Below are 26,295 nucleotides of genomic sequence, written 5' to 3'. Positions count from 1 at the left end.
AGAGCTGATGTGATGGTGCTGTACGGAGCTGATGTGATGGTGCTGTATGGAGCTGATGTGATGGTGCTGTACAGAGCTGATGTGACGGTTCTGTACAGAGCTGATGTGACGGTGCTTTATGGAGCTGATGTGATGGTGCTGTATGTAGCTGAGGTGATGGTGCTGTATGGAGCAGATGTGATGGTGCTGTACAGAGCTGATGTGATGGTGCTGTACAGAGCTGAAGTGACGGTGCTGTATTGGGCTGATGTGATGGTTCTGTACGGAGCTGATGTGATGGTGCTGTACAGAGCTGATGTGATGGTGCTGTATGGATCACATGTGATGGTGCTGTGCAGAGCTGATGTGATGGTGCTGTACATAGCTGATGTGATGGTGATGTATGGAGCTGATATGATGGTGCTGTATGGAGCTGATGTGATGGTGCTGCATGGAGCTGATGTGATGGTGCTGCAAGGAGCTGATGTGATGGTGCTGTATAAAGCTGATGTGATGGTGCTGTATGGAGCTGATGTGAAGGTGCTGTATGGAGCTCATGTGATGGTGCTGTACAGAGCGATGTGATGGTGCTGTATGGAGCTTTTGGGATGGTACTGTTTGGAGCGGAAGTGATGGTGCTCTATGGAGCTGATGTGATGGTGCTGTATGGAGCTGATGTGATGGTGATGTATGGAGCTGATGTGATGGTTCTGTACAGAACTGACGTGACGGTGCTGTATGGAGCTGATGTGATGGTGCTGTATGGAGCTGTCGGGATGGTACTGTTTGAAGCTGAAGTGATGGTGCTCTATGGAGCTGATGTGACGGTGCTGTATGGAGCTGATGGGATGGTGATGTATGGAGCTGATGTGACCGTGCTGTATGGAGCTGATGTGATGGTGCTGTTTGTAGCTGAGGTGATGGTGCTGTATGGAGCAGATGTGATGGTGCTGTATGGAGCTGATGTGATGGTGCTGTATGGAGCAGATGAGATCGTGCTGTACAGAGCTGATGTGATGGTGCTGTATGGAGCTGATGTGTTGGTGCTGTATGGAGCTGATGTGATGGTGCTGTACGGAGCTGATGTGATGGTGCTGTATGGAGCTGATGTGAAGGTGCTGTATGGAGCTGATGAGATGGTGCTGTACAGAGCTGATGTGATGGTGCTGTATGGAGCTGATGTGATGGTGCTGTATGGAGCTGATGTGATGGTGCTGTACAGAGCTGATGTGACGGTTCTGTACAGAGCTGATGTGACGGTGCTTTATGGAGCTGATGTGATGGTGCTGTATGTAGCTGAGGTGATGGTGCTGTATGGAGCAGATGTGATGGTGCTGTACAGAGCTGATGTGATGGTGCTGTACAGAGCTGAAGTGACGGTGCTGTATTGGGCTGATGTGATGGTTCTGTACGGAGCTGATGTGATGGTGCTGTACAGAGCTGATGTGATGGTGCTGTATGGATCACATGTGATGGTGCTGTGCAGAGCTGATGTGATGGTGCTGTACATAGCTGATGTGATGGTGATGTATGGAGCTGATATGATGGTGCTGTACAGAGCTGATGTGATGGTGCTTTATGGAGCTGATATTACAGTGCTGTACAGAGCTGATGTGATGGTGCTGTACGGAGCTGATGTGATGGTGATGTATGGAGCTGATGCGATGGTGCTGTATGGAGCTGATGTGATGGTGCTGTATGGAGATGATGTGATTGTGCTGTATGGAGCTAATGTGATGGTGATGTATCGAGCTGATGTGATGGTTATGTACAGAGCTGATGTGATGGTGCTGTATGGAGCTGATTGGATGGTGCTGTATGGAGCTGATGTGATGGTGCTCTATGGAGCAGGTGTGATGGTGCTGTATGGAGCTGATGTGATGGTGATGTATGGAGCTGATGTGATGGTTCTCTACAGAGCTGATGTGATGGTGCTGTATGGAGCTGATAGGATGGTGCTGTATGGAGCTGATGTGACGGGGCTATACATAGCTGATGTGATGGTGCTGTATGGAGCTGATGTGATGGTCCTGTACAGAGCTGATGTGACGGAGCTGTATGGAGCTGATGTGATGGTGCTGTATGGAGCTTTTGTGATGGTGATGTATGGAGCTGATGTGATGCTGCTGTATGGTACTGATGTGATGGTGATGTATGGAGCTGATGTGATGGTGCTGTACAGATCTTATGTGATGGTGCTGTATGGAGCTGATGTGATGTTGCTGTTCAGAGCTGATGTGATGGTGCTGTACATAGCTGATGTGATGGTGATGTAAGGAGCTGATATGATGGTGCTGTACAGAGCTGATGTGATGGTGCTGTACAGAGCTGATGTGATGGTGATGTATGGAGCTGATGTGATGGTGCTGTACAGAGCTGATGTGATGTTGCTCTATGGAGCTGATGTGATGGTGCTGTATGGAGCGGATGTGATGGTGATGTATGGAGCTGATGGAATTTCGCTGTATTGAGCTGATGAGATGGTGCTGTATGGAGCTGAGGTGATGGTGCTGTATGGAGCTGATGTGATGGTGCTGTACGGAGCTGATGTGATGGTGCTGTACAGAGCTGATGTGATGGTGCTGTACGGAGCTGATGTGATGGTGCTGTACAGAGCTGATGTGACGGTGATGTATGGAGCTGATGTGATGGTGCTGTATGGAGCTGTTGAGATGCTGCTGTATGGAGCTGATGTGATGGTGCTGTATTGAGCTGATGTGATGGTGCTGTATTGAGCTGATGTGATGGTGCTGTTTGGAGCTGATGTGACAGTGCTGTATGGAGCTGATGTGACGGTGGTGTACAGAGCGATGTGACGGTGCTGTACAGAGCGATGTGACGGTGCTGTACAGAGTGATGTGACGGTGCTGTACAGAGCTGATATGACTGTGCTATACAGAGCGATGTGACGGTGCTGTACTGAGCTGATATGATGGACAGTACAGACCTGACACGGTGCTGTATGGGGCTGCACGACAGCTAACAAATAATGCTCAGGCCCCTGGGAAAGGGGTGTGCCTCAGGTTTGATTGGGCTGTGACAGGAAACCATTTATGGTCAAATTGATTTCACACTAATCTAACCTGCTAATAAATAATGGCTCTCATTCACTTCCATCACTGTCTATTGATCAGTTAATGGGCACATCCACTGAGACCTAGCGACCTCCCATTATTTGCAAAATTTCATCAGTGTTTGATATCCTTTTTCTTCAAAGTACCAAGTTCCTGGTGGGAACATATTGGACTCCTTTGATTCACATCTTCAGGCAAAACAAAATCTATCTGACCCTCCCAGTTAGAGTACGGAGGGAGTGCTGCACAGTTGGAGGTGTCAGTTTTTGAAGGAGACATTAAACCATGGCTCCTCTGCCCTCAGGTTAATGTAACAGATCCCATGACATTACTTCAAAGAAGAGCTGGACATTAGCCCCCGTGTTCTGGCCAATACTTAACCCTCAACCATCATGACTAAAATAGATTATCTGATTATTAGCACTCTGCTGTTTGAACTTGCTGTGCTCAAAATGACTCTCGCATTACTTGCATGACCATTGACCAGAAACTGAACTGGACTAGTCATATAAATACTGTGGCTATAAGAACACGTCAGAAGCTAGGAATCCTGCGGAGAGTAACGCACCTCCTGACTCCCTAAAGTCTGTCCACCGTCTACAAGGCACAAGTCAGGAGTGAGATGGAATACTCTCCACTTGCCTAGATGAGTGCAGCGCCAACAATGCTCAAGGAGCTTGACACCATCCAGGACAAAACAGCCCGCTTGATTGGCACCCCATCCACAAACATTCACTCCCTCCACCACGGATGAACAGTAGCAGCAGTGTGTACCATCTACAAGATGCACTGCAGAAATTTACCAAGGCTCCTTAGGCAGTACCCTCCAAACCCACTTCCGCTACTGTCTGGAAGGACAAGGGCAGGAAATACATGGGAACACTACCACCTGGAAGTTCCCCTCCAATCCACTTACCATCCTGACGTGGACATATATCGCCGTTCCCTCGCTGTCGCTGGGTCAAAGTCCTGGAACTCCCTCTCTAACAGCACTGTGGGTGTACCTACTCCACAGTAGGGCTGCAGCGGTTCAAGAAGGCAGCTCACCACCACCTTCTGAAGGGCAACTCGGGATGGGCAATAAATGCTGGTCCAGCCAGTGAAGCCCACACCCTGTAAATGAATTTTTAAAAAAATATAATAGTGTCTACACTTCCAAACGTTTTTCATTTTTCAAGTGTTTTGGAGTATGTTGAGGCTATGAAAGGTGCTATATAAATGCATGCCTTACGCATCTATCTACAAGTCGGCCGACACTGGTTGCTGTAGCAGCTTCTGCCACATATCTCCCGTTTATCGTGTTATTTCTACAGTGTAAAACTCAGGTCTTTCTCAAACCCCGTTGATTTGGCACATTGCATGCAGGAAAGGTACCCTCAGGAGGCAGCCTAGTGATACTGGAGGTTACTGAATTGTTAAGGGTAGCTGCAGAGGAGACAGATGATTGAGCTGCTCAATGATATTTAATGAAAATTTGTACGACTGGCTGACTGATGGATGGGTTCATTCCGCAGGATGAGCAGGGACCTGTATCTCTGTTTAGTCAGGGCCTGGAAAAACGCTCAATGCTGAAGTTAACTTTCTTGCCCCAATCTCCGGATTTTTCTTTATGAGAGTGATCGGGGTGGAAGTGCTGGCAGAAGACAAGAGGGGCCTCTCAAGAGGAGCTGGTGAAATTGTTCCTCTGCCTCTTTCGCCACGGCACAAGTACGCAAAACAGGCATCATATCATAGCAGGCTCAGCACAGGGAGGGCCAGATAGATTTTGCTTTGCTTGAAGATGTGAATTGAATTCAGCAGGAGTCCAATATGTTCCCACCAAGAACTTGGTACTTTGAAGAAAAAGGATATCAAACGTTGATGAAATTTTGCCAATAATGGCAAGTCACTAGGTCTCAGTGGATGTGCCCGTTAACTGATGTATAAACAGTGATGGAAGTGATTGAGAGCTGTTATTTATTGACAGGTTAGATTAGTGTGAAATTCGGCCATTGCGCATGTGACAGCTCTTTGAAAGAACTATCTAATTAGAGACATTTGCAGCACAGAGGAGACCATTTGGCCCATTAAGCCCATGCTAGAAAAATATGGTCAGTCTAAGTTGCTTATATTCCATGGGATCGTGTGAAAGAGGATGTTTAGAGTTTTGATTTAAAAACAGCACCTGAACAAGGACTTAAACTCTGGACCCTGACATCAAAAGTCTGATGCTTTACCAACTGAGTCGTCCTGCCCAACAGATTTGAGATGCTGTCTATGCTCTACGTGACCCTCCTCCCATCCTACATCATTGCACCTGACCCTTCTATTCCTTTCCCCCTCGTTTGTTTATCGATCTTCCTGTTAAATGTATCTATGCTCTTTGCCTCAACCACTCTGTGTGGCAGCGAGTTTCAGCATTTTAGCCACTCTCTGGGAAATGTTACGGCTCAAATAAAACATAAATTCCAGTTCATTACAATTCCTTTTTTTTCTTAAACTCTTCATTTTCTTCTTCTGGATTTTATGCCAATTAACTAAAATCCGTGTCCTCTGGTTACCAATCCTCTGGCACTGGAAACAGTTTCTCCCTAGGTACTCTATCAAAACCCCTCAGTTTTGAAAGCTTTAAGGTCTCTCCTTAACCTCCTTATTCTGAGGAGAATGACCCCAGTTTTTCCACATGATTGAAGACCTTCAAACCTGGTACCATTCTGGCAAATTCCAAAGTGCACAAACAGTCATCAGGAAAATGTTTTAAAGCTTCATCAATCTCTTTCTCACTCTTCCTCCTCCTTGCTTTCTCTCTTTCTGTCTGCCCCCCTATCTGATTTTTCACATTTTTACTCTTTTCCTCCCTTTGTCGTCTTATCTCTTGCTTTCCCTCTTGCCCGGCCCTTTTGAACAACCTGTAATCGGGGAGACAGGTTGCTGTGTTAATATTGTTGTGCTGAATCAGGTGATTTCACCTGCAGCTCTCAATGCTAATTCTGCCATGCCAACGTAAATTTATGGAAATTTATGGTAATAGGCATTATTAATATTCACTTATTAATGTGACCCTCCACCCAGCAGCGGTGGACAGAACTGTATTTTTGGTGACAAGGTAACTTGGACCAGTGTGGATCCCAAAGATTATAAGCAAGATATGGATCTTATATAGTTAAAAGGCGTTCTATCTTCAGAAATTAATGGCTTGCAAACTGGATGAAACCAGGAGTTGACATTTGACACCTGCTCCACCGTTTATGACTTCATGGCTGATCTGTTGCTCAACTCCATTTATCCACCTGGCTTTCATATCCATTGGTACTGTAACAAAAATTTCACCACTCTCAGTCTGGTTGTGTTTCCCTACCAAACAGCACTTTTAAAGGTATTTCATTAGCTGGAAAGCACTTTTCGGCGCTCTGAGGTGGTGAAAGGTGCTATCTAAATGTAATTTCGTTTGTTCTTTCTTATGAGGGACTGCCTCTTGGCCGAGGGATCAGAGTGCTCATGGAACTGTCTTCCCGGAGCTCAATTCGGCATTGTCAAAGGGAGGGAGAAAGGGGTATAAAAGGCCTCACTGGTCTTGTGTAAGGGTTAGAATGGCTTTCCCCTGAACAGGATGGCAGTGTCCCCTCAGCCTGGGTCCAACACCTTGGCAGATGCAACCGAAAGCAATGAGGTGGATCTGATAGGCAGTGTGGAGAATAAAAGGCTCATGCACAGTACACGAGCACTGCGTTCAATCAAGATTAGATTCCCTCATGCAGTGATTATGGGAAAGTAGTTTCACTTAAAAAGGTTTTTTTGTCTCCCTGCTTATATTGTGGAGATGGGCTAATGGTGGTACAAATGTACTTTTTACTGCACTCGGGAGAATTCTCAGCCTCGGAATCCTTTTCTTCAGATGCTGACTCTTGTGCGATGGGTCCCTCTGGCTTTTGAGCACTTCTGCCTCTGGAACTGGAGAAATATTTTGTATTTCCTCCCTCCTTCTCCAGTCAGTTTCCCCTCTCTTCTTCAAAGGGTCCGCACTCGTGTAGCGCTGCATGCTCAAAGATGCCTGCCACACAGTGACTAAAAGGTGTGCTGGTAGATTGTGTAGTGATCATAGTGTTCGTCGACAAGCGTCACTGGAGGTGGTCAGAACATAAGACCAGTAGTGGGCTGTTTATCCCCTTGAGCCTGTTGTGCCATTCAGTGAGAACCTGGCTGATTGGCGACCTAATTCCATATACCCGCCTTTGCTCCATATCCCTTAATACCTTGGGTTAATGAAGATGTATCGATCTCAGATTTAAAATTAACAATTGACAGAGCACCGATTGCCATTTGTGGAAGAGAGTTCCAAACCTCTACCACCCTTTATATGGGAATGGGAACGCCAGTCAACTTTTCCCTTCCTCATCCCTGGATATTGAGGTTTGCTGCAGCACCAGAGTGCCTGAGATCAACTACACTGGCGTTGAGTTTGTTATTTTCCTGATCGACGTTGGTTGAGTTTCAAGGGAGTTATAAGGCTGGTAGATGGAGCTGACATACAGACCAGTCATAGATGTGCCTATTTCTGCTCCTATATTCCTTTAGTTAAGCCAATGTGGTTTGGGGGTTGAATTTGGAATCTTCCAGGCTAGTATTGCAGAGTCACTTCTATAAAAACGAAACATTGTGGATGCTGGAAACCCGAAATATAAACAGGATATGTTGGAAACACTTGGCTGGTCGCACAGCATCAGTGGAGAGGGAAACCAAGTTGACGGGCGGGATTTTCCAGCCCCGTCTGCTGTAGGAATGGAAATTCCCCGCCCAGAGTCAATGGACCCTCGCAACGATCCCCGCGGTGGGTGGGACCAGAAAGTCCCGGCCAACATTTCAGTTTAACGACTGAAGGCCACAGACCTGAAACGTTAACTCTGTTTCCCTCTCCACAGATGCTGCCTAATCGGCAGACTGATTCCAGCATTCTTTATTTTCACTGTGCAATGTCTTATTGAAATCTGGAGGTGTTTCGACCATTTTTGTTTCAAGGAAGGAAGAATTTCTGAACACACGAGTATTTGTTGGGCTCATTGTCTTGTGGCCAATTTTTATGTTTCGATAGTTTGCCCTCAATTCCTGTTTTTCACAACCTCTGGATATCCCAAAGCACATCACAGCCAATGATGAATTTTTGAAATGTACTCACTCATGCAATTTAGGAAATGCATCAATCAGTTTGTGCACAGCAAGCTCCCACAAACAACAATGAGGTAAGGGCCACATAGTTATATTAGTCAGGTTAATTGAGGGATAAACATTGGCCTCAGCCACTGGGAGAACACCCCCTGCTCTTCATCCAATACGATCCATTATGTCCACCCGAGAGGGCAGACGGGGCCTCAGTTTAATGACTCAGCTGAAAGATGACACCTGTGGCAATGCAGCACTCCATCAGTACTGTACTAGAAATGTCAGTATAGATTTTGTGCTCTGTTCCCGTGAGCGAGACTTGAACCCACTATCTTTTGACTTGGAGAGCATGACCCAACTGAGCAAGGACTGACACTGCAGCTTAAGAGGGCTGCGTCTAGCCCTTGCCGACGAAGGCTGCTGCTTGCAAGTCCTTGCAGCCATTCAGACGGCAATGGATAAGGGTTATGCTCGAGTTCCCAAGGCCAGGCCAACAGTAACGCTGTTGAAAACAGAAAGCGCTTGTGTTTATTTGTTGGACTTGTTTGTGGCTCTTTACGCAGCATTGCCTCAAGGCTAGGAAACCTCATGGTTTTATCAAAGTGGTGGTGGTGGTGGGCCCGGATCGCAAAAGGGGCCTGCGAAGAAGACTTCCCCATCTTCCACCCGCCACCAACACCACCCCACCCCCCACCCCGACGTCCCCGCCCAAGATCCAAGCAGGCTATCCTGCCAGGCTTCCTCCCCCATCCCCAACCTCCACCCGCAGGCTGGAAAATTGCGGCCACGAGCAGGAAGTGGCTCTGAAATGGCCATTAATTGACCAAGTAAAATTGCGGTGAGGTTGTGGTGTGGGGTGGGGTGTTGGTGTAGAGGGGGAGTGGAAGTGATGTTTATCCTTGGGTATGGGGTCTAGATGGGGTTTCTTTAGGGTTTGCCTGTTACCCTGAGAACGCTACCATTGACTGTTATTCATAAAAACCATTCTTGTTTTATTTACAGATCGATGTACATCTTACCACTCGACACGAGCTTCCCACCAGATCTCAGTTACTTAGTCATGAGACATTGCATCATACTTACATCAATAGTTTCACAGCATCAGGTGCTTCTGATGTTAACCCTTTACTCTACAACTCCCCAAAGTTTATATCTCAACGATACACATGCTCCTATGGGAGTGGGGGCCTGGCTGGTGCAGGAAAGTCGCCCGCAGAATCTGACAGCTCCCCACAAAGTTCTCCTCCTTTTTCAAATCTCTCAGCCTCCTCCAGGTATACAAACCTCCAACGGTCTGCGCATCTCCGATTCTGACCTCCCTGCACGTTCCCTGTTTTAATCGCTGCACTGTGTTGGTGGACCTGCTTGCCGCTGCCTGGACTCAAAGCTCTGAGTTTCCCTCCCTAAACCTCTACCCCTCTCTTCCCCTCTTCCCTCCTATAAGCCGCTTCTTAAAACCTACCTCTGACCAAGCGTTTGGATACCTGTTTTTAATCCCTGCTGCCTGTGGTGGCGTCAAAAATTGACTGTTCGATAACCGTCCTGTGAGACCAGGGGGTGTTTTCCTATGTTAAGGATGTGATATAAATGTATATTGCTGTTGTTATTGAGGGATTTGATAGAAGTGTACTGTAAGGCAAGAACTCCCTTTCTTCATGCAAACAAGTCCAATGAACCATTTTCCACAGGTTGGCTCTCAAGTAAAGGGGTTTTGGTTTTGGGGATGGGTGTCACTTTATCAGGTTTGGAACTCTACCTTAAAGGTTTTCCTCTCTGCCTAACACGGGCACTTGAGGCTGGCTGTGGACACCCACCTCAGGATCGATGTGGGCTCAGGCCCAGGACCTGCTCCCTTCCCCGACTCAGTCCCCTGTATCTCACTCACCTGGGCTTCTTTCTCTTTCAGGTGCACGAGGAAAGATAAGTGCAAGCGTTCCACTGAGCACCGGAGGTTTGCGTCCGACATCAAGCAGTGCGTCAGCCTCACTGTGAACCCGAGCAACATCTCTGTGTCACAGTATCGCGTCCCGGTGAGTTCCCCACTCCCTCTGCCAGTCATGAGGAAATAGCAACGTGTTCCTCTCTTTAACATTCTGCCTTCCCTGCATTCCTTGGAAAAATGTTTCTTAAAAGTATGCTGGGGTTGAAGTGATGGGTTTGTTGGGCGGAGGGGGGGTGGGTGTGCGGGGATGGACTTTGCTATTTTAAGAACAGGAGTGATGTTGAAGTTTTCGAGTGGTTCCAATGCAGATTCAGTAAGATGCTGCCTGGCATTAGGAAACACAAATACAAAGAAAGACTTTCAGTTTAAATGTCAGCATTGAAAACTTCAGGGTGTCCCAAAGTGCTTGATGACCTCCTGTGAAGTGTAACTCACTGTGGGGGGTAATGTGGGGAATATGGCAGCAAATTTGCACACAGCAAGCTTCCAAAACAGCAACGTGATAGTGACCCGATAATCTGTTCAGGTGTTGGTTAAGGAATAAATGTTGACCTCCCCCTCCTCCTCCTCCTCCTCCCCACCCCTCCTCCCACTCACCTTCCTTCCCCTCCCCTCCTCCCCTTCTCCCTGCCTCCTCCCTCCCTCCTCCCTCCCTCCTCCCCTACCCCTTCTCCTACTCACCCTCCTTCCCCACCTCTCCCTGCTCCCCCTGTTCCCCTCCCCTCACCCCTTTCTATCCTCCCCTCCCCCCTCCTCCCCTCCCCTCCACCCCCTCCTCCTCTCTCCTCCTCCTGCCCCCTCCCCAATCCTCCTCCTCCTCTTCCCTCCCCACCTCCCTCCTTCCCCCTTCCCCACCTCCTCCTCCACCCCTCTTCCTCCCCTCCTTCTCCTCTCCTTCTCCCTCCTCCCCTCCTCCCCTTCCCTCCCTCCCTCTCCTTCTCCCTCCTTCTCCCTCCCTCTCTGCCTCACTCCCTCTCCCCTCCTCTGCTTCTCCCCCCTCCTCCGCCCCTCCCCCTTCTCTCCACCTCCCCCTTCTCTCCGCCTCCCCCTTCTCTCCACCTCCCCCACCCCCTTTGTCCCTCCACCCCACCACCTCCTCCTCCAGCTGCACCATCGCCTGATGAACTGGTTCCCCTGCCAGTTTATTAGGGCTCCTCACTGACCCACTGCGGCACCCAGTCCAGTAACAAGTAATCTTATCCCTGTCAGTTGATAACGACCTTTTCCAGAACCCAGCACAGCCCTGGCCCGGTTTGAACTTGTCTGCTGCAGCATGTCAAATTACCCTTGTTGAAAGCAAACCAATTATCCCCGTGTTTCAGTTGTAACACTGCATATGTTTAAATAACTGCGTGGTAACATTTGACACTCGGCGTTCGGAGGCTCCATTCCTTTTGCTGTTATCCCATTTGCCCACTTGAGAGAAATCCTGCTCTCTCATTATTTCCAACGCTGCCCTTCAGACTGAATTAGACGAGATTTATTACAGGTGGTCGCATGCATGTGGCATCCTCTCTGTTTGAAACTCCGGAGCCTTGGGGGGTGGTGGGGAGGTGGTTGGTTGGGGGGGTTGGGGTGTGGGGGAAGGAAGGGGGTGTGGGGGGGTTTGGTGGGTACTGAGGTTGGGATGCGGATATTGCGGAACGAGACAGAAAGCGAGAGGCCCATTGTGCGGCCTGTGTAATTCACCGGACCTATTATCGAGCTATGTGTAATTTCAGCAGGAAATAGAAAGAGAGAAAGTGTATTATTTTAAAACATAGGTTATGAAATTACACCTTGCCAACTTCCATTTGCTGATAAGAAATGACAGGTTTTATATTCCAACAGCAAATTATTTTTCAGCTCAACCTGCCAACATCACTTGCTCTGAAATGTAATTTGGGGCCTAGGAAAGAAAAAAAAAAAGAAGCTCCAATTTGTGGTGGAAATTGTAAGCGACAGGTTATTATTTTGTGGCCTTGAATTCAAGCCACACCTTCTGATTTTTTTTTTTTAAAAAAAAACCCGTCAGGACACACAGGGGTATGTAGGGAGGTCGGGAAGAGAGAAGGAAAAAAATATAGCTTTGCACCTGAGTGTGCCTCTCGAGAAAATTAGCCTGAAGTTTGGTGCGTGCCTAAGTCTTTTACCCTTCACATGTAACGTGATGGAATGCATAAAATCAGTCCAAAAATGGGAAGGGGCTTCGTTGGTGCTGCTCCAGGGCAAGATAACCTGAGAAAAGAGCATCTCCGCGAATGTGTTGTGACAGCGGGAATGTTCCGGAACAAACCCTTGAAAGCTTCTGGAGGAGCAAGTTGTAAAATTGCCGCCATTCACATAAGATACATGCACCTTCCCTGTCATTAAGTGACGACTGCTATTTGGCAAGAGGCTTGGCATCGTAGTTGAGATGAGGGTCGACTGGATCAACAGCATAATATCCTCCCTTGTACCCTTGACCATTCCTGCCTTAAGAGGTTTAGCTTTTCGAAGAAGGTGAGCAATTAGGTGTCAGAGTGGGTTAAGAACGCTGGTTTTTCATGCCTGGGACCTGGATTATCAACCCAGATTGATGGGATGTAAGTCTCTGTCTGTTGACTGTAAGGGTCTTTACATGATGTGAGTCTGGGCTATCTCAATCTAATTTTTTTGGTGGCTTTTGGCAACCTTCAGCTGCCTTGACCCTAAACTCTGGAGCTCCCTCTCTAAGCCTCTCTGCCTCTCTCCCCTCCTTTTAAAGACACTCTTTGACCAAGCTGTTTGTAACCTGTCCTAATATCCCCAATAGTGGCTTATTGCCCAATTTTATTTGCTAACGCCCCTTTGGAAGCACCTTAACTACGTTAGAGACACTATATAAATGCAAGTTAAAAGCAAAATACTGCAGGTGCTGGAAACCTGAAACACAAACAGAAAATGCTGGAAAAACTCAGCAGGCCTAACAGCATCCGTGAAAAGAAAAAAAAACAGAGTTAACATTTTGAGTCTGTGTCAGAGCTCAGAAGAAGAGTCACACGGACGCGAAATGTTAGTTCTGTTTTTCTCTCCACAGATGCTGTTAGATCTGCTGAGTTTTTCCAGTGTTTACTGTTTCTGTTTGACATAATTTGACATTTGTTTGCTTGTGCTGTAGGAACTACAACAACACCATCCCTGATTGCCAGTAATTGATCATCTTATTCACAGGCTGCAGCATGCAAGGTGTGGGAAATTGGGGAAAAAATACCAGATCTATTACAGAGTAGGGGGTGTTCTTCTGAGGTTGGAGCTGAGGGTCATCACTGAACAAAGCAGAGGGAGATCTGGGCTGCATCTGGCTGTACTGCAGCTGGTCTGGGAAGGTGCCGGAATGGGAAACGTTGTCTTCCTCAGCACCAACACTCCTCACCGGATGAGCTTTTCAAAAACAAAAAGGGAAAGAGTTAAAAGTGAGATTTCAATCATCTATGTCAAAGGGAGGAATAGGGTGTCCATGGTGACCAGGATTGTCATGTCTCTGCCAAAAACTGTTTGCATGCCAGAGCTTTCTCCATGATCAAGGCTATCACTTTAAACCTCTGAACTGAGGTGTTTCTATGGTTACCCAGTATCCTGCTGCCGGCCGTAACTGGAACGAGGAAACATTTGCTTCTGTTCTCAATTCAACACTCAAATTCTCGCTGTTCCCACTTCCACACTTGCAGTGTCGACATGTTTAATTCATGTTTGTGTATCTTTCCACGCTAACCGCGCCCCCTGCAGACCTTGGCTCAGTGCAGGGGGGGTAACACTCTCATCTCTGGCTCAGTCCCACTCCAGGGGCTTGGAGTAAAAGATCCCACGGCACGATTTGAAGATGAGCAGGGGAGCTCTCCTCAGTGTACAGGACAAAACCTGTCCCTCAGTCAACACTGTAAACATGTTGTACACTCATTTTTTTTCATTTCTGTTTCTGGGACCTTGCTGTGCCAAAGGGAATGGCAGCATAGTGGTAATGTTACTAGACAGTTAATCCAGAGACTTGGACTAATGCTCTGGAGACATGAGTTCAAATCTCACCATGGCAGGTGTGGGAATTTATTCATTTTTTAATCTAAAAATAAAATGCTGGGGCAGGAAATCTGCCAACCTTACCCAGTCTGGCCTACATGTCACTCCAGACTCTTCCTGCCCTCTGAAGTGGCCTGGCAAGCTACTCAATTGTATCAAACCGCTACAGAAATAAGTAGTGTGGGTGCACCTTCACCACAGGGACTGCAGCAGTTCAAGAAGGCAGCTCACCGCCACCTTCTCAAGGTCAGTCAGGGATGGGCAATAGATGCTTGCTCACATCCCAAGAACGAATAAAAAGTAAATTCACAACCCTCTGAGCTTCTCCTCATCTTCACCCTCAATGGCCCGACCCATATCAGGTCAAATTATGTTATCCTGGAAGTGAAGGTTAGGACGTGGGGTGGGCTGATTGGGGAGAAATAGAAATGTGACACAGCTGGAAACTGTGAGGGATTTGTTTGCATTGCATGTCGGTGTCTATTCCGACCGAAACCTGCTGGAATTACTTTGTGACATTTGCTTTTTTTTTTATTCTCACATCCTTTCCCAGCTGGTGTTGGAAGCTCACAATGTACCTGAGCTCTCCGCAGGTGTCAACTGTACATTTGAAGACTTTGCAGAGATGGATGGGCTGGTGATAGGGAACGTGATCCAGTGCATTTCACCAGCGGAGAAGGAGGTGCCTCGAATCCTGACAGACAAAGGTAAGAAAGAGGCAGAGCCTCAAGGGCGCAGTGTGATCGTTCAGACACCAGAGGGGGAGGGGGACTGGGAGTTGGAACAAAGTCTCTTGCGGCGAGCGAGTTGCTGCAAGGGAAGACCGTTTGTAGAGACAAAGCAGTCGACCAGCTGCAACCGAAACGTTACAAATTTAACGTGACTCATGCTCACTGTTCAGCTCCTGAAACTGGACACGGTTTCTCGTAGAACCTTCCGGCACAGAAAGAGCCCATCATGCCTGTGCCCGCCTCTCTGATTAGTGCACTGACCAGTTCAGTGAAATTTCGCTGGTTCCGAGCTTTCGAGTAAAACTAAATGTTATTAGTTTCTTTTATTTCATCAGTTCCCCCATTGATCCGGTGTCACCTTGGGAATATCAGGATAAAACAAATTTCTCCAAATGCATCAGTGATGCTGAGGGTTTAGCTGTGAGGATCTGCAGCTTCTGGAGGATGTGAAGTTCTGCCTGGTAGAAGCCCTGCAAATTTCCTCCCGTTCCTTAGCTGCGGTTTGAGCGCCAATCTTGCCGCGGTGAACATTTTCCCTTTTAAATTCCCTATGACCACATTGATATTGGAAGCTGAATAAACATAGCCTGGAATTACAGTCTCTTCCAGCGGAAGGTTTGCTGCGCCACGGTGGTGAGAGAGTGTAATTGCAACGTGACAAGTTTACATAGGAAATGACCATTCTAAATGTGGGCATGCAAATTTTTATTGGGAAGGTAGAAGTAGGGGCCGAGTGATTGATTGAATTTACGATGGTCTGAATTATGTGTGTGTGCCAAGTATCCCTCGATTCCTAACACTGAGTTCACTGGGTTTTGACTGTCCGTGCGCTGTGCAGTGCAGTGCAGTGGTCAATCGGCCAGTGATGTAATATTACGTGGAGAATTACGCCTTTGGAAGGTGCTATCCTGTGACACACAGCCATACCTGCAGCTGCACACTTCTACCACCAGATAGAGCTTTGCGTCCTCCAGAAGTCACAGATCCTCATAGCTATACCCATAACATCATTATATACTACGAGGAATTCCCTGACATTCTCTGCTGAAGCCATGGTCTCTGAAAGGAAGTAAAAAGAAAAATCAGTTTCACTTTTACAAACTCTCCACTTTCTACCGAGTATATTACCATAAGACCATAAGACATAGGAGCAGAAATTAGGCCATTCGGCCCATCAAGTCTGCGCCGCCATTCAATCATGGCTGATAAGTTTCTCAACCCCATTCTCCCACCTTCTCCCCGTAACCTTTGATCCCCTTACCAATCAAGAACCTATCTATCTCCGTCTTAAATACACTCAATGACCTGGCCTCCACAGCCTTCTGTGGTAATGAATTCCATAGATTCACCACTCTCTGGCTAAAGAAGTTTCTCCTCATCTCTGTTCTAAAAGGTCTTCCCTTTACTCTGAGGCTGTGCCCTTGGGTCCTGGTCTCTCCTACTAATGGAAACACCTTCCCCACGTCCACTCTATCCAGGCCTTTCAGTATTCTGTAAGTTTCAATCAGATCCCCCCCTCATTCTTCTAAACTCCATCGAGTACAGATCCAGAGTCCTCAAACGTTCCTCGTATGTTAAGCCTTTCATTCCTGGGATCACATGTCCTTTTTCAGTCACTTGGTCCCTATGGGAGACATGTTACCACGTAGACGATGACCTTTCACCTGAGTTTCTCAGTGCTATGTGCTGCGCTGGGTTTCTGACTGGACTCCAGTTGTTACTGTCAGGCACCGCAGCCCTCGAGCTCGAAGCCTCTTGATTTTCACTGAGGAGTGATTACCAGTTGAATGGTTTGTTGAGAGTACAGCTGCAAACTGAAATTTTTACAAGCAAATTGCACTTAAAACAAATTGCACCCATTAAAATAAATGGGGAGAAAACTGGAACTGTAGATGCCGTCTCATCAGACGCAAGAGATGTTTGGAGGAGTAGCCTGCATTAAACCTAATAGGAAAATCAATTGCTGCTGAAACTATGTTTGACAGTTCAAGTGTACACTGATGTGGCTGAGTACTGCACTGATCAATAAAATGCCAACTTTGCAATAGTTAAGATTATTTTTGTTTGGTGGGTCTCTGTTGGAATCCCTTTGCGCCTTTCCAGCTTCGGGGACAGTGAGGTCTGAACTGGGGGCCGTGCCTGGATTATTCAAACTCATACCCTGACCCTGGCACATGACAGACTGACTATTAACCCATCCACCGGACATATGACTGTGCCTCAGGCCTGCCTTTTTAAGCAGTTCAGGGAAATTTCTACCTCCCTAAACTGACTGGATTTATTTGTTTTCTCGATTCTATTTTTGCCTCACCCTTGCAAATTCTGGACAATCTTTGGTTGCCGACTCTTTCTGTTGCCATGCTTCTGGCCTCTGATATCTATTCCTGACTCCCTCCGCCGTGCCTCCTCACTCCCTGAATCCCTCCGCCGTGCCACCTCACTCCCTGAATCCCTCCGCCATGCCACCTCACTCCCTGAATCCCTCCGCCGTGCCTCCTCACTCCCTGAATACCTCCGTCGTGCCTCCTCACTCCCTGAATCCTTCCACCATGCCACCTCACTCCCTGAATCCCTCCGCCATGCCTCCTCACTCCCTGAATCCCTCCGCTGTGCCACCTCACTCCCTGAATCCCTCCGCCGTGCTTCCTCACTCCCTGAATCCCTTCGCCGTGCCTCCTCACTCCCTGAATCCCTCCACCATGCTTCCTCACTCCCTGAATCCCTTTGCCGTGCCCCCTCACTCCCTGAATCCCTCCGCCGTGCTTCCTCACTCCCTGAATCCCTTCGCCGTGCCTCCTCACTCCCTGAATCCCTCCGCCGTGCTTCCTCACTCCCTGAATCCCTTCGCCGTGCTTCCTCACTCCCTGAATCCCTCCACTATGCCTCCTCACTCCCTGAATCCCTCGGCAGTGCCTCCTCATCCCTGAACCCCTCCGCCGTGCCTCCTCACTCTCTGAATCCCTCCGCCATGCCTCCTCACTCCCTGAATCCCTCCGCCGTGCCTCCCCACTCCCTGAATCCCTCCGCCATGCCTCCTCACTCCCTGAATCCCTCCGCCGTGCCTCCTCACTCCCTGACTCCCTCCGCCGTGCCTCCTCACTCCCTGACTCCCTCCGCCGTGCCTCCTCACACGCTGACTCCCTCCGCCGTGCCTCCTCACTCCCTGAATCCCTCTGCCGTACCTCCTCGCTCCCTGACTCCCTCCGCCATGCCTCCTCACTCCCTAAATCCCTCCGCCGTGCCTCCTCACTCCCTGACTCCCTCCGCCGTGCCTCCTCACTCCCTGAATCCCTCCGTCGTGCCTCCTCACTCCGTGAAACCCTCCGCTGTGCCTCCTCACTCCCTGAATCCCTCCGCCGTGCCACCTCACTCCCTAAATCCCTCCGCCGTGCCTCCTCACTCCCTGAATCCCTCCGTCGTGCCTCCTCACTCCCTGAATCCCTCCGTCGTGCCTCCTCACTCCATGAATCCCTCCGCTGTGCCTCCTCACTCCCTGAATCCCTCCGCCGTGCCACCTCACTCCCTGAATCCCTCCGCCGTGCCTCCTCACTCCCTGAATCCCTCCACCATGCCACCTCACTCCCTGATTCCCTCCACCGTGCCACCTCACTCCCTGAATCCCTCCGCCATGCCACCTCACTCCCTTATTCCCTTCGCCGTGCCTCCTCACTCCCTGAATCCCTCCGCTGTGCTTCCTCACTCCCTGAATCCCTTCGCCGTGCCTCCTCACTCCCTGAATCCCTCCGCCGTGCTTCCTCACTCCCTGAATCCCTCCACTATGCCTCCTCACTCCCTGAATCCCTCCGCCATGCCTCCTCACTCCCTGAATCCCTCCGCCGTGCCTCCTCACTCCCTGACTCCCTCCGCCGTGCCTCCTCACACCCTGACTCCCTCCACCGTGCCTCCTCGCTCGCTGACTCCCTCCGCCATGCCTCCTCGCTCCCTGACTCCCTCCGCCGTGCCTCCTCACTCCCTGAATCCCTCCGTCGTGCCTCCTCACTCCCTGAATCCCTCCGTCGTGCCTCCTCACTCCGTGAATCCCTCCGCCGTGCCTCCTCACTCCCTGAATCCCTCCACCATGCCACCTCACTCCCTGAATCCCTCCGCCGTGCCACCTCACTCCCTGAATCCCTCCGCCGTGCCACCTCACTCCCTGACTCCCTCTGCTGTGCCACCTCACTCCCTGAATCCCTCCGCCATGCCACCTCACTCCCTGAATCCCTCCGCCATGCCACCTCACTCCCTTATTCCCTCCGCCGTGCTTCCTCACTCCTTGAATCCCTCCGCCGTGCTTCCTCACTCCCTGAATCCCTTTGCCGTGCTTCCTCACTCCCTGAATCCCTCCACTATGCCTCCTCACTCCCTGAATCCCTCCGCGGTGCCTCCTCACTCCCTGAATCCCTCCGCCGTGCTTCCTCACTCCCTGAATCCCTCCACTATGCCTCCTCACTCCCTGAATCCCTCGGCAGTGCCTCCTCATCCCTGAACCCCTCCGCCGTGCCTCCTCACTCCCTGAATCCCTCCGCCATGCCTCCTCACTCCCTGACTCCCTCCGCCGTGCCTCCCCACTCCCTGAATCCCTCCGCCGTGCCTCCCCTGCCTTTGAGTAATGGTATTGAGGCACATCGTATCAATATCTGGCCTGAAAGCTCTATTTGACTCATAACCTTTTGCGGGAGTGAGTTCTCGATTTCCGCCACCCGTTGTGGATGAAAATGCTCTTCCTGATCTTACCCCTGAAAGGCTTGGCTCTAATTTTAAGCTGATGCCCCATTTGTTCTGGATTCTACCGCTAAAGAAAAGAGTTCCCCTGTAATGACCCTTGCACCAGGTATCCCTGTCAGCAGTGTACCTTTGTGTAATAGATGCCCAAGGGACAGAGACAAGTATTGTGCTGCAGTTGGAATGTACGAGGCATTAAACTGCCCTAGTGACTGAGGTCAGCTGCTTTATAACCAGGTACCATTTAGCTGTTAAAAGAGGGGCTTAAGAGACAGAAACTGGTTGGTACCTAAATATCGAGGCTACCCTGTAGAAGCACCAAGGGAGATCTGTAGCTGTGGGCACCTGCGCGGTAGAGTTTTCGCTTTGGGCGCAATCGGGATTTGGGTGAAAATCGCGCCAGCCCTGAGAAGTTTTTCTCTCTGAAGTCCTTGCTCAAACTTATTTGCATGTTGCTGAGTGCAAAACCTGCTCAGCCTGGCAGCATTTTAAACCATTGGTTCAAAAAAAAAAAAATTTGCTTTAAAAATGATTCCCTGACGTATTTAAGCGCGGTAACTGGTGCAGTTTGATTAATGCGACTGGAAATGGGTTATCGAGAAAAATAACTTTTAACTACGCAGTCAGTCCACCAGCGGGCGAGTAACTGGTTTTTAAATGAGTTTGTAAAAGCCTCTTGGAGCCACTTGCCACTTATTTTGGCTTCTGCCGGCGTATTTCTCAGCCAAATTAAAAATCGGTAACACTCGAAAGCTTTTTAGATTGTGCCTGTTCGTGTCCTTTTGTCCAGAAGAACCAGTTTAATGCTCAGAGCCCCTTCGAAGGTCCATAAATACACTACAGTGACTGATTCAACCTGGGGGGGGGGGCGTGGCCAGTTTTGTGGGCGTGGCCAGTTTTTGATGCTGTGATTTTTTAAAAAAATAGCTCGACAGGTCGCAGGAACTCGATTGTCATTGAGCACAACTTGCGCATAGAATCCACCGATTGTTTTATCCGCTTAGACCGATTTTGGGCAAACTGCACCGAATGAACCAACACCACCAAACACAAACCCTGCCCGAGCTCTCCTGCTCTCTTGTTACACTTGGAATTGCTAAAGTCAGATTAATTCGCATTGATGTGGTTTCTCAATGTCGTTTACCACTTCGCCACCATTAATGGGAAGAATAATATTAATTTTCAGGCCTCCCTATCTGTCAATATTTTAATTACATTTTAAATTAAGTGACTGGTTTGGCTCTCGAACTAGCTGATGTGCACTGAATACAGGTCAGAGTTAAATTAAAAACGTGGAGAGGCGCAAATAAATATTCAAGTAATTAAATAGAAAAAAATGCGTATTGGTGGACGGGCACACTAAATGGGGAAATGTCTTAGTGTCCATTAAACAATGCATTTTCAACAAATTTATGATTAAATTAACAAAAAATTTGCTGTCCGGCTTTTCACTGAAAAATCAATGTTCAGCAGCGAAATATTGTTCAGTCCAAGCGGAGAATTTCCTTGGATCATTCCTGTTCCTTCCCACTATTCCCTTCTAAATCCGTGACCTTCACCACCTAGAAGGACAAGGGCAGCAGACACATGGGAACACAACCACCTGCAAATACCCCCCCAGCCACTCACCGTCCTGACTTGGAAAAATATCGCCGTTCCTTCACTGTTGCTGGGTCAAAATCCTGGAACTCCCTTCCTAACAGCACTGTGGGTGTACCTGCACCACATGTGCTGCAATGGTTCAAGAAGGCAGCTCACCACCACCTTCTCAAGGGCAACTAGGGATGGGTAAAAAATGCTGGCCCAGCCAGCGAAGCCCACATCCCAGCAACAAATAAAAGGAACAATTCCTAGGTATCAGCCATAAATCAGTGTCAGTGCTTTCACCTCTGAGTCAGAAGGTTGTGGGTTCAAGTCCCACATCAGCAGAAAATCTAAGCCTCCACTTGAGTGCCCTACTGAGGGAGTGCTACATGATCCGAGATGCAGACTTTCAGGTGTGATATTGAGCTGTCTGCCCCCTCATGTGGCTGTAAAAATTTTCGTGGCATTGTTTGAGGGCAAGAGGAGTTATCCCCGTTGTTTATCCCCGAGTAGCATCACTAAAACTGATTGTCTGGTCATTATCTCCTCGCTGTTGTGGAACCAGCTGTAAGGAACTTTGAGAAATCTTCGGGCTTTGTCATCCAGACGTCTTAATAAACCAAACAGTTCCTTTTCATAGCAGTCAAATAAATGTTAGAATTTATAGAGATCCTTATAACAACCAAACCACTTCTCTCACACAATAAATATGAAACACAGCGACTGTTATACTAAGACAAATACAGCAGCCGTTTTTCACACAGCAAGATTCGGTAATCTGCAAACCCCGGCTAATTTACATCTGATTTGTGGTGAAGGGTGAATGTTGGCCAGGGCACTGGGAGAACTCTTTGCTTTCCTTTCTGTGTCATGATACCTTCAAGATGCGGATGGGGCATCTCGTTTTAAAGGATGGCAGCTTTGTTGGTGCAGCCCTCCCTCTATGTTGCAATGTGATGCCAGCCTAGACGCAAATCCCCGGCATGGGGCTTCTGACGGAGAGACGAGAGTGATTAAGGTCACTACTGACACGTGAGAAACACAAGAGTGGCCCAAAGGTCCATCAGGACTTTGAAGAAGATGAGATAATGAGAAGTGAATGTAGGATGGAGTAGATTGACACCGAGCTTGTGTTAGAAGCGTCTGTAGATTGGAAGAGGAAGGGAAGACTTTGAGTTGACCAAGTTCACAATTTCAAGGTCTTGGGAAACAATGAATGGAAGTCATGCATTACACTGTGCAATTCAGGGCTAAATATATCCCATCCAGCCTAGGCATGTGGAATGAACTTTCCCTGGCATGCGCTGAGTTGGCATTGGGTCGCTGAACCACAGGAGGGAAGAAAATCAATCTTCAGTGCTGTCAATGCAGGTGTTGGTTGAGGATCAGGTTCAGTTGTAATGTTTCCTCCTAAGAACATAGGAACAGGAGCAGGTCATTCAGCCCCTTGAGCCTGTTCTATCATTCAAGTAAATCATGCCTGACCCGCATCTTAACCCCATCGCCCAGACTTGGTTTTGATCCTTCAATACCCTTGTCTAACAAAAATCTGGCAATCCTCATTCAAATTTTAAGGAATTTATTTTTACAGTTAGTCTCGGCGTTTGAGCTGTTTTATGACTGTGGTGTTAGTGTTTGTTTCTGCAACGCTCTGTGTTCACTGAAAACTCCCTGGCCCAGAAGAATCAGAAATATGCAGGGCCTGTTGGAAGTCTCCAGTTAAAGTAGTTCAAACTATAATTGTCCAAGAGAGCACAGTAGAAATGCGTTATTATTGTTTGTCATGGACTATCCCCATCATGGGCATCTGGTGGCAATGTTGGCACTCTTTGTGTTTGGTGGAGAAGACGAGGAAAAAATCTGATGTAATATTAATTGCACTGGACACTTAAAGGAGCTCCCTCTGTTGAACCATGCTTGGATTTTTTTTTTTTGGATGTAAAAGCGGTAGCAAATGGGTCATGGCTTTGTGTGTAGCACTGAAGAGTTGTAATAGTCATTTTCCTTCTTCAAAATAAACGATAGTGCCTCTTCAATGCCTGCATACCTGCATAATTCCACTTCAGAAACAAATACAACCATCTTTCGGACTTAGAGGCACAAGCCATATACCGAACTTGCTCATGGGGCTGAATGTGTTCCGGGGTGGAGGTCATTTTCGGATATAGCTGATGGACAGCAGCTCCCCATAGCTGTCCCTGCCTCGTGGCTGACAGCTGTGGTCTGAAAGCAGCCCCTTCCCAAATACGCTTACCCTCCCCGATTTTCAAACCTGGTGTTCTGCACAGGGCCTGATGCACAGTTACAGTCAATCTGAAGGAATAATCTCCCTTGCCGTGCTGACATCAAGAGGCCTAGCACTGGGTGTTGTTCAGTCGACCATTAAAATGAAGTACTTAACAAGCCTGTCAAAACAATCAAGAGCAGATGGTTAACAATGAGCAGTGCTAACGGGAAATATATTATGTAAAATTTAGATAGATTAATTGTCAGTCATGATTTGCCTGGATTGATTTATCTCTCTTTCTGCTGCCGGGGAGGCAGCTCGGCTCAGTAGAAAGGATGGGAGATGGGTTATGTGCCAGCGCTCTGGGTGTGGAGCCTCACCCACTGGGAGGGCACTTTTGGCCAGCTTGGTGAGGAGCTGGGCCTGCCTGGTGTACAGGCCTCCTGATTTTCCACTAATTCATTTTAATAAAATGTGAGAGCCCTGCTTTGCGACGTTTACCCCGAGGGGGGCAACTTCTATGGTCCGAGGCAGCGAATGCCTCTGCCAAACTCTGGAGAGGCCGTTCCCACCAGAAGTGGCCCTGTGTGGTTGTGGCCCCTTCCTGGTCACACCAAACAGAAGAAAATTTGGGAACAGATGGAAGGATTGTGACACCAAATTTGTGAGGAACTTCCCACTTTGACCTTCTCTGAACTCCGAGGGAGAGGCCTGTTGGCCGACAATGGTGATGATGGGCACAATCTAGATGGCAGAGTTACCGTTGCTGAGTGATTTCTCTTTACCTTGGCATTGTTGGCAGTTTGCCACGGAGAGCAGCCAGCATGGGCATTCACTGCCTCCAACAGTGCTGGAGCAGGAGCGTTTGTCGCCACTGATAACGCTCGTACTGTCAGTCCTGCGAAGTAGGTGCAGTGCACCACCTACAACTTCAACTCCAGCTGCCGTAAAAGCTGGCCTAGGTTAGCCCTTCTCCCATCCATTCCAGTCAATGAGATTCACTGTGGAAATCCAATTCCACGGTTCATATCTCCTGTATAAAGCTAGCAAATGGCACAATCAATGCGGTAAAGGACGATAATTACATAGTCGATGAGGTAAGAGACAGTAATTGCATAATCAATAAGACAGGAGGAAAAACACAATACCAAGGTAGGTCAAAGTAAGTAAATGACTTAAGTCATCAGTTAGGGAATAATAATTGAAAGCTTAGGTGTAAGCATTGCTTTTCATACAATAGATAAATGCTCTGGACTGAACAGCAGTGATCTTAAATAACAGTAGTACCACTAAGTCCGGCCACTCAATGCCAGCTGTAGCTCAGTCAGTCGGAAGGTTCCGGGTTCAAGTCCCACTCTAGACACTTGAGCACAAAAATTTAGGCTGATACTCCAGCGGAGCTCTGCACTGCCAGAGGTGCTGTCTTTTGGATGAGACATTAAACTGAGACCGCTCTTAGGTGGTGGTAATTGGGGGGAACACAGGTATGTTGTGGGGCTGGAGGAGGTCACAGAGATAGGGAGGGCTGATCAAGCCATAAGGAATTTTCAATAAAGGTGAGAATTTGAGCAGCTTAGAGAGCACAGGGGTGATAGGCAAAAATACTTGGAATCATATGGGCAGGTTGTGGCATAGTGGTATTGCCACTGGACTGGCAACCCAAGGCAATGCTCTGGGGACCTGGGTTTGAGTCCCACCATGGTAGTGACCCTGACAGGCTTTGAGGCCCTCCCTGACATCCCCTCCACACTGGTGGCCTGAGTTTAAAAGCTCAGAGCTCCCTCCTCCTCAGAGGGGCTCCTCTCTCAATCTTTCCAGAAAGGCCAAGCTGCTGCTCCTACTGAGCTGGATAAAGAACCCACAGTCCTATTGGCCAATTTGGAAAATCACTGCTGGTTGGCTGTTTCCCGCACAGTGTATGGCTGGGGCCCCAATTTGACCCCAATGACAGGGTCCTGACCCCAAAGTCCAAACTTCTGCCTCTTGAGTCAGCTGTCTATGAGTGGCTAATCAGACATTCTGTCCTGTACAACCAATGGCTTCCAGTTCAAATACAAGAAAGTCATTTTATCCAATTACTTTAGCATTAAGGGCGGCCATTTTGCTTTTCAGACTTTGTTGTAATTGCCTTGAATTCAAATAAATCTCCTGGCAAAGTCTCAGATGTCATTTCACAGAATTACCATGTGAGCAGCCGCAAAGGAGGCAACGATTAATGATTAGTCAATTGGCAATTACACCTGTAATATTTACAGACCGTTTCATTAATTAATATTCATTAGCAAATTTTGATTGTTCCAAAAAACAGTTTGATTAAAGAAAATTCAGCCAAGTACCCTGTGATTAATTATTCATGCTTGCTTCGCAAAGAATGACTGGCTATTGCTTTTTCTTTGCAAACGTTACATTATTTAAATACAAACATCCGTCTTGGGGGGAGGTGGAGTAAACACAGTGTATTATGAAAAGCTGATTATAAAGTTTCAATTGTAAAATATTCATTAAAAGCAATTCTTTTACTGTTCTTATTGAACATGATGCAACTATGGGATTTTAAAATTAAACATCAATTTTGAAGGGTTCCTCCATTAAAGGTTCCCTCAAAGCGCTCCACCATACTTACGGTAAAATGGATGCCCCTCTATATTTCTGCATGCAGGAAAGCACATCACAAGAGAGGGTTGTTTGCAAAACAGGCGGGTGAGAATAGCCATTGAGGTCATCCCATCCATTCTGAAAGGACCCGTAGACCTCCCATCACAGCACCTAGCAGGTTCTTAAATGATTCCAAATATTTTTGCCTTCACTATCCTACCTGTAGATCTGCTTCATCTGTTGGTTAACCCATGAAGAACTTCCATTGGTCTGAAACTTGCTTTTCATTAT

At 48.0% G+C, this 26,295-nt stretch overlaps 1 protein-coding gene across 4 annotated transcripts in view; it reads left to right on the top strand.

The window, feature by feature from the left end:
* plxna4 (plexin A4) overlaps positions 1-26,295 on the top strand; it is a 675,025-nt gene that overhangs the window by 453,593 nt on the left and 195,137 nt on the right. For all 4 annotated transcript variants that reach the window (XM_078553048.1, XM_078553047.1, XM_078553046.1 and 1 more), the window contains exons 6-7: positions 10,096-10,219; positions 14,699-14,852. In XM_078553048.1, coding sequence (XP_078409174.1) covers positions 10,096-10,219; positions 14,699-14,852 — 278 coding nt within the window. The remainder of the gene's footprint in view (positions 1-10,095; positions 10,220-14,698; positions 14,853-26,295) is intronic.

This window comes from Cetorhinus maximus, chromosome 12 (assembly GCF_964194155.1).
Source record: "Cetorhinus maximus chromosome 12, sCetMax3.hap1.1, whole genome shotgun sequence".
In the NCBI taxonomy this organism is placed as follows: domain Eukaryota; kingdom Metazoa; phylum Chordata; class Chondrichthyes; order Lamniformes; family Cetorhinidae; genus Cetorhinus; species Cetorhinus maximus.
The sequence above is the reverse complement of the archived record's forward strand: the minus strand, read 5'-3'. Positions and strand labels throughout refer to the sequence as shown.